Raw genomic sequence first — 13,596 nt, 5'->3', positions numbered from 1 at the left:
AGGGCAGGCTTTAACAACAGTCTTATATATTTTGCCTTCGAGCTTTATAGGCATTTGCCTGTCATATAAGACGCTTGTCAGCAAACACCATTTGGTCCATCCAACATTGATATGATGCTTCTTGTCATCATCAATCGCTGTATCGGTGGTAATAACTGAGCCCAGGTACTTGAATTTACTCATCATTGCCAGTGGTTCACCTGCTAAGAAAATTGTATTGAGTGGACTTTGAACTTCTGGCTTGGTAAAATTACAGAATATATATTTCCATTGATGCTTTCACGGCCCATACTTACAGACATGATATAGGCTTTTAGGGAAATGCTGCGTCAAGAAAATAAAGTGAAATTCTTTATATTTTGCAGAGAACTTTGCTCTGCGTCTTCAGAAGACCTTTTTTTCTTGACATGGCATATGCCCAAAAGCCTATATCATGTCTACAGAACATACACTCCATCTTCTTATGGTATTCTGAGTCCATTTGTCTTCAAAGCTTTTCTCCAAAGTTCTAAGGCTGCCTCGAACTCTTCACGTGTTTTACCAACTAGGACGATGTCGTCTGCATATAGAAGTGCCCATGGTGGTTGTGCCATCAGTTGTTCTGTGAGATAGTTAATAACTATACTGAACTATATTGAATAAGACTGGGCTCAAAGCTCAACCTTGATGAACACCAACCTTAACAAGGAAACTCCCTTAGTCTTAGGAAATGACAAATACTGTATTGCCCCCCTACCCCCACTAGGAATGTATGAGAGACAGAAGTGTTCTGCCGGAGATGGGCTTCTTTGTAGAGGGACGAATGTACATGTCCTGGATAAGCCTCACATACTCCTCCAGAACATTGCAGTCCCAACGATTTCCCTAGGAACACGTTCAAACGCTTTCTCTAAATCAGTGTGTCTCGTTCATTCCAATAATAATAATAATAATAATAATAATAATAATAATAATAATAATAATAATAATAATAATAATAATAATAAATCACTCCATCTAGAACTATACAGTGTAATATTTTCTTAGAGATCATAATCTTGATTTTGACAACAGTTCTTAAAGATTAAATACAGTATAAAGTTTTACAAGTCATCATCTAACATTGAACCAAGTCACAGGAAAATACAGTAATACGGCATCTAAAATCAGATTTATGTTAAAGCAGAATTATTATTAAAGACCTGAAACAACAACTCAAGGCATACATTCTACTCCAGAATGGTCAATGGCAAAAGGGACTAGTTCTGGCAGAGCATAGTACTTAAATGAAACAACTAAATAGAGCCAAATTTAATTAATGATATGTCTTAGGGCAACACAACAAGTTTATGCCATCTTAGAAGATTCAGATTTGGAAAGTGTATGACATATTAAAGCCTCATCATTTCTACAGCAGAAAGCAGATTAAATTCAAAAGCACTACAGCACAGTTGGAGCAAAATACTCAAGAGGAATGGATAGAGGAAGGGTGGTTACATACCACTCGGTATAGACACCACAAGTGTCTCCGGCCCTTGAAGCTGATTCCGAAGCGACACTCCTGTATCGCCAAACAATGAGTCACAGTTACCAGTATTTCAGTTATTGAAAAGTTTCTCCAGCATTTTTCAAATATTGGAATAAAAGGAGACTTAAATGTTACAAATAAAATCTAATATTAAACTATAAAGATATTAAAGAAAAGAATTATGCAAGTATATTACTTGTGCAATAAATCTTGGAGCAATGTTGATTTCTCTGATGATGATGTTCATTATCAGCATGAATGAGAAGATAAATGGACTATTTATATACAAATCTATGAAGGAAAAATTATTTGCACTTTCTTAGTCTTTTTGGCTGTCAATCAAGAGGATATCTAATGATATTAATAATATGTAATACTGCACCCTGAATCACAATGAATTTATGTTATATTTTATTTTGGCTTTAGCTGTGGTAGTGACATTTTATGAGATTAAAACGTGATTACAAAAGTCCAATATTCCAGTAAAATTTATGAAATGTTTAGGTTGAACCCAAGAGAAGAATGGCAAATGGAATGGATTTTTATAACATTTTCTGGCTCAACATAACTTGCCTCAAACACAGCTACTTCCCTAACTAAACTAAATACCTAGCCCATACTTATAGAAATGATAGGCTTGCAGTTTCTGCAAAGTGTCTTCATAGTGCTGCACATTGATTGTGGTTCCACGCTCGAGGAAGTCAACAAAGCAGAGGGCCCCTGCAGTCAAAGAATAAGGTCATCATGACTTTACAGGAACTTGTGTGAACAGCTTTGGATTTCTTTGGCGAGGGATAACTGCGATGTTTCCATTGTTGGCTTTCCCGTTATGCAATATTATAAACTGGGAGGCTTCTCATTTGAGTCTCAAATGAGTCTACAAGTCTTAGGAAATGACAAATACTGTATTGTCCCTCTATGAATGTTTGAGAGACAGAAGTGTTCTGTCGCAGATGGGTTTCTAAGACCGCATTATATGCTGAATAATTACTTGATGCAGGAAACCATCCTTATTAATAAGCTAAAGAATGAAAGATCTGAATGTTAATTCAATCTGATACCTAGTACTGATATTTAATACAATTCATCCAATTTAATTTTACCAACAAAAAAAAAAAATTACGTGATGTTCCTACATAAACACAAGCAGTATAATTGCATATTCCCATTCCTTAAATTCATAGACTTTTAGAGACAGATGTTCACCTAGGCACTTACTCTCCAACTTCTCCAGGCTGACGCAATGATGATCTGACTTCTTTTCTTCAATAAGAAAGCTTTTCTTTCACGATAACCTCGCCACACTTTCTGCAATAAGACTGCCAAATCCTCTAATCTTACTCTTCGGAACTCTTCCAGTTCATACACCTTTAACAAACAAACATCCTTCAGTATGGTGTATAAATCAATATTAACACACATGAATGACATAAGATGGTTTTAAAAGACACAATACTTGGTTTAAAAATAATTTGTGAGTTAGGATACTAAAAATACCCAGATTCTAGAGTGAATAAAAACAGGGAAAGTTCTGTAATAAATTTTATGATCATTTCTGCACTCTTCTGATTCTTAAGTAGCCTTAGTTTGGGTAGAGGTGTAACATGCAATAACATTAAATTTAAAGTTGATGATGAAGAGGAGTAAAGTTTCTAAGTGTGGTATTACAGATGTGTGTACCACAGGTATGAAATGAAATTGCGTATGGCTTTTAGTGCTGGGAGTGTCCGAGGACATGTTCGGCTCGCCAGATGCAGTTCTTTTGATTTGACGCCCACAGGCGACTCAGCCCCCGTGCCAGAGAAATTAACCAATGATGGTTAAAATTCCCGACCCTGCCGGGAATCGCACCCGGAACCCCTGTGACCAAAGGCCAGCCCGCTAAACCATTTAGCCATGGAGCCGGATGCCACAGGTATCTAAATGCATTACAAAACATAAACATAATTCCCTTCCCCCCCCCCCCCTCTCTCTCTCTCTATGTCTCTCTCTCATGTTATAACCCAATGTAAGGATATAAAGAAAATAATTATGCAAGTATATTACTTGTGCACATGATGCAAAAACATACTGACAGTTCTCCTTCAGGATTCCCTGTCCTGACTGTGGTGAATCGCATTTTGCAGGCTCTCTCTGGTCAGACTCTTGAACTGGTTTGTCCATCATGATGGTACATGTTCTCCGGATCTTTGGCTGTCTTGATGATCAATTTTTTCCATTGCCTCTGGTCACTTGGCAAAGTACCCAGAGTATTTAAAAAGCTGTTGGCTCACGAGGGTCAACAATCTTTCTTTCACACCGAGTTATCCCAGGATCAACTTGTCGGTATGGTGTGCCATCCATGGTATTCCTAACAGCCTTCTGTAGCACCACAATTCCAAGGCATTGACCCTGCAGTGACCTGCCATCTTCATAGCCCAAGTTTCTGCACATATATTGTGATGGGGAAGATGAGAGTTTGCACCAAACTTAGTTTCGTCCTGACAGTCATGGAGGTATTCTTCCGGATGCAAGTCTGCTTTACTGACACATTTCTCAGCCATTCAACAGGATGACTCCATCCGACAGCATTCCAGGGCATTTTAACTTTATGGTGCATCGCAGTTTCTACAAAGTGTCTTCATAGTGCTGCACATTGATTATAGTTCTGCGCTCGAGGAAGTCGACAAAGCAGAAGGCCCCTGCAGTCAAAGAATAAGATCATTGACTTTACCGTCCAACTCGTTGGCTGAATGGTCAGCATACTGGCCTTCGGTTCAGAGGGCCCTGGGTTTGATTCCCGGCTGGGTCGGGGATTTTAATCTTCATTGGTTAACTCCAATGGCCCGGGAGGCTGGGTGTTTGTGCTGTCCCAAACATCCTTGCAACTCACCACATGACACTATCCTCCACCACAATAACACGCAGTTACCTACACATGGCAGATGCCGCCCACCCTCATCAGACGGTCTGCCTTACAAGGGCTGCTCTCGGCTAGAAATAGTCACACAAAATTATTTATTTCATGACTTTACCGGAACTTGTGTGAACAGCTTTGGATTTCTTTGGTGGGGAATAATTGCAATTTTCCATTGTTGGCTTTGCCGTTTGCTCTTGGGCTTGAAATTGTGGCACCACGTTTCGTTCCCTGTGACAATACGGGACAGAAACGCACACTCTTCCTCTTCCGCTACAGATGATTCAGACATGATGCCATTCAATCAATCTTTTGTCCATCTGTCAGTTGATGCAAAACCTACTGTATGCAAATTTTGCAGAAATGCAAGTGATTTTTGATAATGGAATGCACGGAGTCATGGCTAATGCCAACCTGAACATGAATTTCTTCCTCCACGACTCGTTGGTTTTCCTAGATAAGGCCATCAATCCACCCTATCACATCAGGAGTGATGGGCCTGTCATCGCCACGCATCGTCCTGCAATGATGTGTGCCCTTTTAAGAATCTCCTATGCCACTCATGCACATTCGCCATGGACATTCATTGTTCGCCATACACAGCCGACATGCGACAATGAGTTTCGCGTACTGCTCTTCTTTCCTTGCCTCCATTTCTACAGCTGGACGAACACACTAGACCAGACCGCGCACCAATAAAGACATAACCCAACAACTGCATGCACCTGTGAGTTGTCACTACACAGTTCTCCTACCACAGTGATGGCAGTATTGATACATAACAATAGTGTTGCCACCTTTCACACGGAATATGTGTTACGGTGGGTGTTCAGTTTACATTTGACTGCCCCTTACACTTATAGTTAATATGGAGTCAGAATATGTACAAGTTATGAGTCATTTAAGTGAGACCTAGTTGTGTCATGCATAAGCATTTGGGGCACATTCATCAGCTATCAACTGTAACACATTAATGGCCTTGGATTGAAACAGTTTAATATATACTCAACCTGTGGAACCAGCACCCTGGACCTCATGCTCTCCTCATTAGAACTTAAAACAATAACCCCAGGTAGAAACCTTTTCCTCTGCGACCACTAGTCTCTTGATGCTACATTCCTCCTATCCCAACCTGCTTCAAAGCCTCACAGCAGGACATCCTCTCGCCCTACCTACATCTGGTGCCATGCCAACTGGCCTGTAATTTGTCATGCCCTGGGAATGCCTTCTCAAAACAGCTGATATCAAATCGGCTCATGACCTGCTGTATGACTGGCTGCAAGCTGAAAGACTTCATCCTGCACAACAGGCTACATCCAGCAAATATCAGCACTGGATATCACAAGAGACCAGACTGATACTAAATAATAATAAGAGGGCTTGGAGCCTCTGGAAAGATTTCCCTAACCCACACACTCTCAATACATTCATTAACATCCACCGCCAAACAAAGTTTATGGTCAGAAGAGACTATAAGACACACAGACACAATTACTGAAAATGTCCGGAGCAACCCCAAGTGTTACTGGAATCTCATCAACACAAGGAGAAGGACAGAGTGGATTCCTGTCAGCGCGAAGCACAACGATACATCATCATATGGCACCGATCGCAATGAACTGTTCAACAGGTATTTCTTCTCCAACTTCTACCCTCCCTCAGAAAAACAACCGCTCCCACCCATAGGTACAGTTTCAAACAGAATCCTTTTGAGCGTAACTACCACACCAAGTGAAGTTCATAACCTTCTTCAAATTCTTCGTACCAATAATGCTATCGGTCATGACACTATAGATCCTCTTATCTTGAAAAATATTGCCAGCAGCCTTTGCAGGCCCTCCCTCTAAATTATTTAACAGATGTTTCACCATGAGCTATTTTCCTATGACCTGGAAATAGGCAAATACTGACCCACTACTCAATCAGGCAGCAAATTTAATGTTTCGTCTTACTGACCAATTTCTATTCTCCCCACACTATTCTTTATCTTTGAAAAAATTATACACCAGTGTCTCCTCGCATTCACCTCACCCTATATCTCAACTAATCAGCATGGTTTCCTATCATGTGGCTCTTGTCTAACAAACCTGGCCACTCTGCATAGTTTTGCATCACATGAGATTGCAGCTAAACCACAGCTGCTACGTAGGTAGACATTTTGAAAGCCTTTGCTTCTGTAGACAACATTCTGCTGCTGCATAAACTCTCTGAATAATTTAATATATATGGCAGTCTTCTATCCCTGCTGGCTTCCTACATAACTATTGGCAAAGAGTGGTAATATCAGGCACATCATCCTCATGGTTACCAGTCACCTCTGGTTCCCACAAGGCAGTACTCTTGGTCCTTTGCTGTTTTCCTTGTTTATGGACAATCTGCCATCCAAACCCACAAAACAGAGCAAATACCCTACTCTTTGCTGATGACTGCAAGATATTTATGGAGATCAGGAATCCAGCAGATGCGGCTCTTCTAAAGTATTTGCTTATCGTCTTCTCGAACTGGTGCCGTACATGGAAATTTATCACCAATCCACAAAAATACAGCCACATGACAATAACCCTACATAAATCTCCCCTACTAACATCATATTACCTACTCAACAAGCCCATTTCCATAATTATGCAATAGCATTACTTAGGTGTAATATTCTATACGATCGAGCTCGATAGCTGCAGTTGCTTAATTGCGGCCAGTATCCAGTAGATGATATACATGTTAATTCCCATAGGGAATCTGAAACATTTGTTCCGAATGAGTATGAATCAGTATCCAGTAATCGGGAAATAGTGGGTTCGAACCCCACTGTCGGCAGCCCTGAAGATGGTTTTCCGTCGTTTCCCATTTTCACACCAGGCAAATGCTGGGGATGTACCCATTTAAGGCCACGGCTGCATCCTTCCCACTCCTAGCTCCTTCCTGTCCCATCGTCGCCATAAGACCTGCCTGTGTCGGTGCGGCATAAAGCAACTTGCAAAAAATGAAAAAAAAAAAAAAAAATTCTATATGAAATTACAATTCGAGAACCACACACAATATACCATATTTACTCGCGTAAAAGACCCCCTTTTTTCCACTTTTACAGCCAAAAACATAATGGGAGGTCCAATTTGCAATAACCTCAAATTTTGTGCAGTGAACACATTCTTCTAGGCTATAAAGAGCTATAAATTGTAGGGCCTACATGTAAACATTCAACACTATTCTTTAAAAAACCTATGAATGTATTCTGAGTTTTACTGGCTAATTTTGTTGGAAGGCAGTATTTCTAAATTTAGAAAGAATAAATGGTGAACATATGACTTCTAGGCCTACATATAAAGTAAATATGGTCAGTTTTAGTTACTCTTATATCACGTCATTCGTTTTATCTCATTGACTCCTCTGATGAGGTTGACGTCAGTAAGGGCATCCGGTTGTAAAAACTCGCTACAAAGATTCATCTCACTTCATACTCGACATCGTAGAGAAAAGGGATAAGGGTATCGCATTATGGAATATTAATACAAAAGAACGTAATGGCCAGTCATTTATCTCTGTCAGTTGAGCAGTAGGCCTACCACACAGTAAACCTGATCACTGTTTTCATTTGAATTATCATCGTCTTGTGCCACCAACTTCCCTGCTATCAGCATGTCATCATTCCAAATGACACCATCTTCACTGCCATTGAGAGTAGACCTATTCGAGATCCCGTCTTTTTTTTTTTTTTTTACTTTTAAAAATAGCTTCGGACTATAAAATCCAAACAGTGAGAATCTGTTCGCAAATGGTTTCTGGAGATGGTCTCTGTTATTCCCAATTGGTGTAGTATGTGCAGCAGAAGCCGCCCCTTCCGAATAAAGATGTGCTGCAGAAAGCGTGCCAACCCACCAGCTGATAACTAGCGTATGTTACGAGTTGTATTTTCGAATGTAATACATAGTGACTGGAAGCAATCTTTGGATAACTGTGGCTACTGAAAGCCAGACCTTTATATTCGAGTATATTTCATGCTTCTTCTCTACATTTATCATATCAGGATTTACCTGAACAGCTGTAATTGAGATAAGAGAGACTGCATTGTTTCGGTTACGTATGCCATCAAGTGTCCAGGTAGTGCCGGAAGTTCCACGACGGAAGGAATAAAAATAAATAACAGGAAAACTTGCCACATTTATGGATATCTACAGGTGTGGCAGGGGCAGTCTGGCCAAGATGGTAAAGGTGTGCTGGGTTCACCTGGGAGGACATGGGTTTGATTACCCGTCACGAAGTCGAGAATTTTAAGAAACAAGATTTCCACTTCCAGAGGTGCACATGGCCCTGAGGTTCACGCAGCCTACACCAAAAATGAGTACCAGGTTAATTCCTGGGGGCAAGGGCGGCCGGGCGTACCACTAACCACTCTGCCCCACCAAGTGCTGAGGTTATGGATGGTGGAAGCCTTTACCTTCCACCCCTCCAAGGGCCTTCATGGCCTATGCGGAGAAGATATGACAGGTGTGGCAGTAATGCATTTTATTATCATAATGTTTAATCTTGTATGTTCGTTGCCTCCACTGTTTTTTTATTAACACATAGTATGTTTTGTTTGGTGTCTCCGAAAATCATAAAGTAGTTAATCGGGACGTAAAATCAATATTATTATTATTATTATTATTATTATTATTATTATTATTTATTAGATTATGACTGGATTGTTTTTATCACATTTTGAACCTACTTTTCTCAAAAATAACGTAGGCTGTATTGACCTGAGTTATGAGATATTAAACAATTACTTTGTTAATGATCTCGCCTGTTATTAAGTAAACTCGTTTCCTCATCCCGAGATGGTGCAGCTCCTTTTAGATGAGCCCCCAATGGACGGGAGCTGCATGTAGGCCTATAATTTTTACGCCCGACAATGGCAGCTAATTGTGCTAACTATTATGCTTGCGGACATTCTTAACTACAAAAAAAAAAACAGACATAGCATGACTGATGTGTGCTTGCAATGCGCAGGTCGGCCACAAAACTATTCACCTATTTGTGCAATGTCAACAGAGCTGCAGTAGGCCTACGCTATGGAGGCGGACATTTCTTAACTACGAAACACAGATGCACCGCATGACTTCGATTTGTTTTCATTGTGCTGGTCGTACGGACAAAACTATTCACAAATGTGTGTGATGTCATCGGAGCTGCAGTAAAGCTTGTACCTGCTTCAAAGTGGAATCGTTTTTCTTCTCTGACAAATTACGTTGGTGGGGGGGTCTTATATGCGAGATGTATTTTTTCATTTTCTTTGTCTCAAAAAGTCAGGGGGTCTAATACGCGAGGGGCTCTAATACACAAGTAAAAAAAAAAAAATGAAATGGCTTTTAGTGCTGGGAGTGTCCGAGGACAAGTATGGCTCGCCAGATGCTGGTCTTTGATTTGACACCCACAGGCCACCTGCATGTGATGAGGATGACATTATGATGAAGACAACACATATACCCAGCCCCGTGCCAGCAAAACTAACCAATTATGGTCAAAATTCTCAACCCTACTGGGAATCAAACCCGGGACCCCTGTGACGAAAGGGCAGACCACTAACCATTTAGCCACGGAGCTGGACAATACACAAGTAAATGTGGTACACAACCAAGGCTGTGAAATTACTAGGCATTCTCTACCACTTGACAGATATTTCTGATACCACTGTTCTTCGCCACTTCTTCCTCACGATCATTCAACCTTTCTTAAACTACAGTACTGCTCTCTGATTTAGACGACAGCCTCCGCCTCCAATATTAACCAGTTAGACAGAGCAGGGTCCTTCTTTGTTACAACTGTAAGGAACAGAAAGGCCAAGCTCAGAAATCTGTCTACGCAGCAGGTATTAAGGGTAATAAATGTGTCACTACTGCACATCAGGCAACAGGCAGCTGACCTGAGTTTCCTTCATGGGATCTTAAATGAGCACTACCACTCCAAATATCTTGTCTCACTCATCTCTCTCCGTGTTCCTTCACGCACTACCAGAGTCAAAGAATTTCTCCACATTCTCCACACTCAGCACTCAATACTTCAATGCTCTTTTCTAATCCACCTCCCAGCTCTCTTTAACATCATTAATAGGAGACTAGTGCTTGATAAAGCACCAAGTAAAAGTACCCTATATTCCAGCGGGGTGTAAATAATGTCTTAAGGATAAGCTGATATGAAGTGGTTATACTGCCATCTTGACCCACAACGACTTGGCTATGAACATCGACTTTCCCATGTTTTTCGATTTGGACAATTGTTATTAGTAGGCTGTGTACCTGATCTTGTTATCTTATGTTATGTTTGTTATATTTTATTGTGAATATATTTGTTAATTAGTTTGTTGACAGTACAAGTGAAATGTACACAGTGTAGCTGTATCTTGTACTTCGTGAATGAGTGAATGCACGAATGAATGAATGAATGAATGAATGAGTAAATAAAAAATAAATAAATAAATAAAATGTATGGGTGAAATATCTCGACCTTTCAAAATAAATACAGGTGTCAGGCAGGGTGATGGTCTATCTCCACTCCTTTTCAATTGTGTCATGGAGAAAATTGTAAGAATTTGGAATGAAAAACTGAAAGAATCCAAAATATTGCCACTCATGCTGGGGAAGAACAAAGGTGTTGCAATAAATTGCCTAGCATTTGCAGATGACTTTGCCATACTTTTCTTTTTTTTTTTTTTTTTTTGCTAGGGGCTTTATGTCGCACCGACACAGATAGGTCTTATGGCGACGATGCCATACTTTCAGAAAGCCTTACAGATGCAGCAATGCAAGTCAATCTCCTTGAAAAGACAGCCAACATTGGTCAAAATAATATTGGTCAAATAGAAAAGGTAAAGAAATTCAAATATTTGGGTGAGACAATTCAAGAAAATAGTTTAGAAAAATCTGCTATAGAGGAGAGGATACAAAAGATAGAAAGAGTGTACGGTATAACTAAGAATACTTATAACAAAAAGTGCTTATCAAGAAAACTTAAAATAAAGCACTACAACACAGTAGTGAAACCAGAATGCCTTTATGCCAGCAAATGTCTAGCACTGAACTACAAGCTTGATAAATTAGAAATATTAGAAAGAAGAATTATAAGGAAAATATTAGGTCCTCTAAGAATTTCAGAGTTTTGGAAATTAAGAAGTAACAATGAAATTTACCAGAACATAGAAAACATATCAGAAACAATAAGAAAAAGGAGATTGTTATTTCTTGGACACATTTACAGAATGGATGACAATAGACTAACTAAACGAATCTTCAAGTACCTTTGGGAAAAGAAATCAACTACCACCTGGAATCAAGAAGTCAAGAAAGACCTGGAAAGGAACAACATACGAGAAGAAGAATTATTGGAAAGAAAGATTTTTAGGAAGAAAGTCTTACAATCAATCAATCAATCAATCAATCAATCAATCAATCAATCAATCAATCAATCAATCAATCAATCAATCAATCAATCAATCAATCAATCAATCAATCAATCAATCAATCAATCAATTGATCAATCGATCCATCGATCAATCAATCAATCAATCAATCCTGATCTGCATTTAGGGCAGTCGCCCAGGTGGCAGATTCCCTATCTGTTGCTTTCCTAGCCTTTTCCTAAATGATTTCAAAGAAATTGGAAATTTATTGAACATCTCCCTTGGTAAGTTATTCCAATCCCTAACTCCCCTTCCTATAAATGAATATTTGCCTCAGTTTGTCCTCTTGAATTCCAACTTTATCTTCATATTGTGATCTTTCCTACTTTTATAAATGCCATTCAAACTTATTTGTCTACTAATGTCATTCCATGCCATCCCTCCGCTGACAGCTCGGAACATACCACTTATAATACCAATATAATGGTCCGTTATTGGACATTATAAATTTTCCAGTTATCTCATTCTTGGTTGCCTGCATTTCGCCCTCGTGTGCTAAGTTAGGCTCATCAGTTGGGACTTAGCACACCACCCAAGACGCAAGGCTAGTGCATACCGTGGAGGCATCATCATCATCTAAAAGTTATTTCATTCCCACCTGCAACTGAGGTGGGCGGGCCACAGCTAAACTAGTAGCTCTTAGGCCAAGTGGAAAGGAAAAATTGAGAAAATTATATTATAGCTGTATGTGTCGTACATACCGGAAAAGAAAATTGTAATGGAAGAGGCTCGAGGACACCGTGAGAACAAGCCGGGGCTCAGGGGCGACCCGCAACGCACCCCACCCGGGCAGGACCCCAGCGAACACCAGGGGAGATGGGAGGAAAAATTTATTTATATGACAACGTATCTCGGGCGCGCAAATGAGAACAGTGAATTCAGAGAGTGGCTACAAGTGCTTGAACAATGTAATAAGTTACATGAATGGAGATGGTAAAGTGGTGGGTTGGAGGAAGAGAGGGGGGTACGGATTAGGGTAATGCTGTAAGAGAAGGTAATAGAGGGTAGTGGTCATATTGGTGAGAGAAGTTGCATAGAGACGAAGAAGGTCTAACATCTGGAGAGGCAGAAGGATGGTGGTTGGTTGTGAGGGAAAGGAATTAACTGCTGGTGAAGGAGGGGTGAGAGGGGGTGTTGAGGACTGTTGAGGAAAAGGATCAGTTGGGGGTGGGAGGATAGGACGGGGTGGGGGGGGAACGGGAACGTTCCACACGATATGTCCGCCTGTGGAAGAGAACTCCATCGTTGACGAGACGGTCCACTTCAGCGGCTGAGGTGAGTTGAAGGCGGACCATATAGGTCGGGCCATCTTCATTGTAGATCCGGAACGCCCGGTGAACGGAGATGCCGGCCAGACACAGTTCTTGCAAGATAACCTGGTCAGAGATGGTAGGGTCCAGGCCACGAATTACACAACTGTGAGTGGGAGACTGTTGGTGAGCGGGAGAAGCAGCAGTCTGGCCTGGTGAAGCAAAAACCGAAGTATCAACAAAACTGGTATAGGGGGCAAAGGATGATAAGGTAGGGAGGTAGGAGGGGAGGTGGTGGCAGTAGTAGACATAATAGGAGACGGGTGACTAGTAGTAGAGAGAACAATCGTAGTAGTTCCGGGAGGGGAGACGGTGTCAAGGATCGCCGATCAATATATCCTTCACACGTCCACACTTTTTTCGGCTGGGTGGCCCTCTTCTCTGCGCACACTCAGTCGGCCCAAGCATAATTAAACGGGCAGACGCCTCGTTGGCTGTCGCCTTCGCTATT

General features: G+C 40.7%; 1 protein-coding gene across 1 annotated transcript in view; it reads right to left on the bottom strand.

The window, feature by feature from the left end:
- Myo95E (Myosin 95E) overlaps positions 1-13,596 on the bottom strand; it is a 503,326-nt gene that overhangs the window by 120,903 nt on the left and 368,827 nt on the right. The window contains exon 17 of the mRNA XM_067140340.2: positions 2,726-2,875. Coding sequence (XP_066996441.1) covers positions 2,726-2,875 — 150 coding nt within the window. The remainder of the gene's footprint in view (positions 1-2,725; positions 2,876-13,596) is intronic.

The sequence above is a fragment of the Anabrus simplex genome, chromosome 1 (assembly GCF_040414725.1).
Source record: "Anabrus simplex isolate iqAnaSimp1 chromosome 1, ASM4041472v1, whole genome shotgun sequence".
In the NCBI taxonomy this organism is placed as follows: domain Eukaryota; kingdom Metazoa; phylum Arthropoda; class Insecta; order Orthoptera; family Tettigoniidae; genus Anabrus; species Anabrus simplex.
The sequence above is the reverse complement of the archived record's forward strand: the minus strand, read 5'-3'. Positions and strand labels throughout refer to the sequence as shown.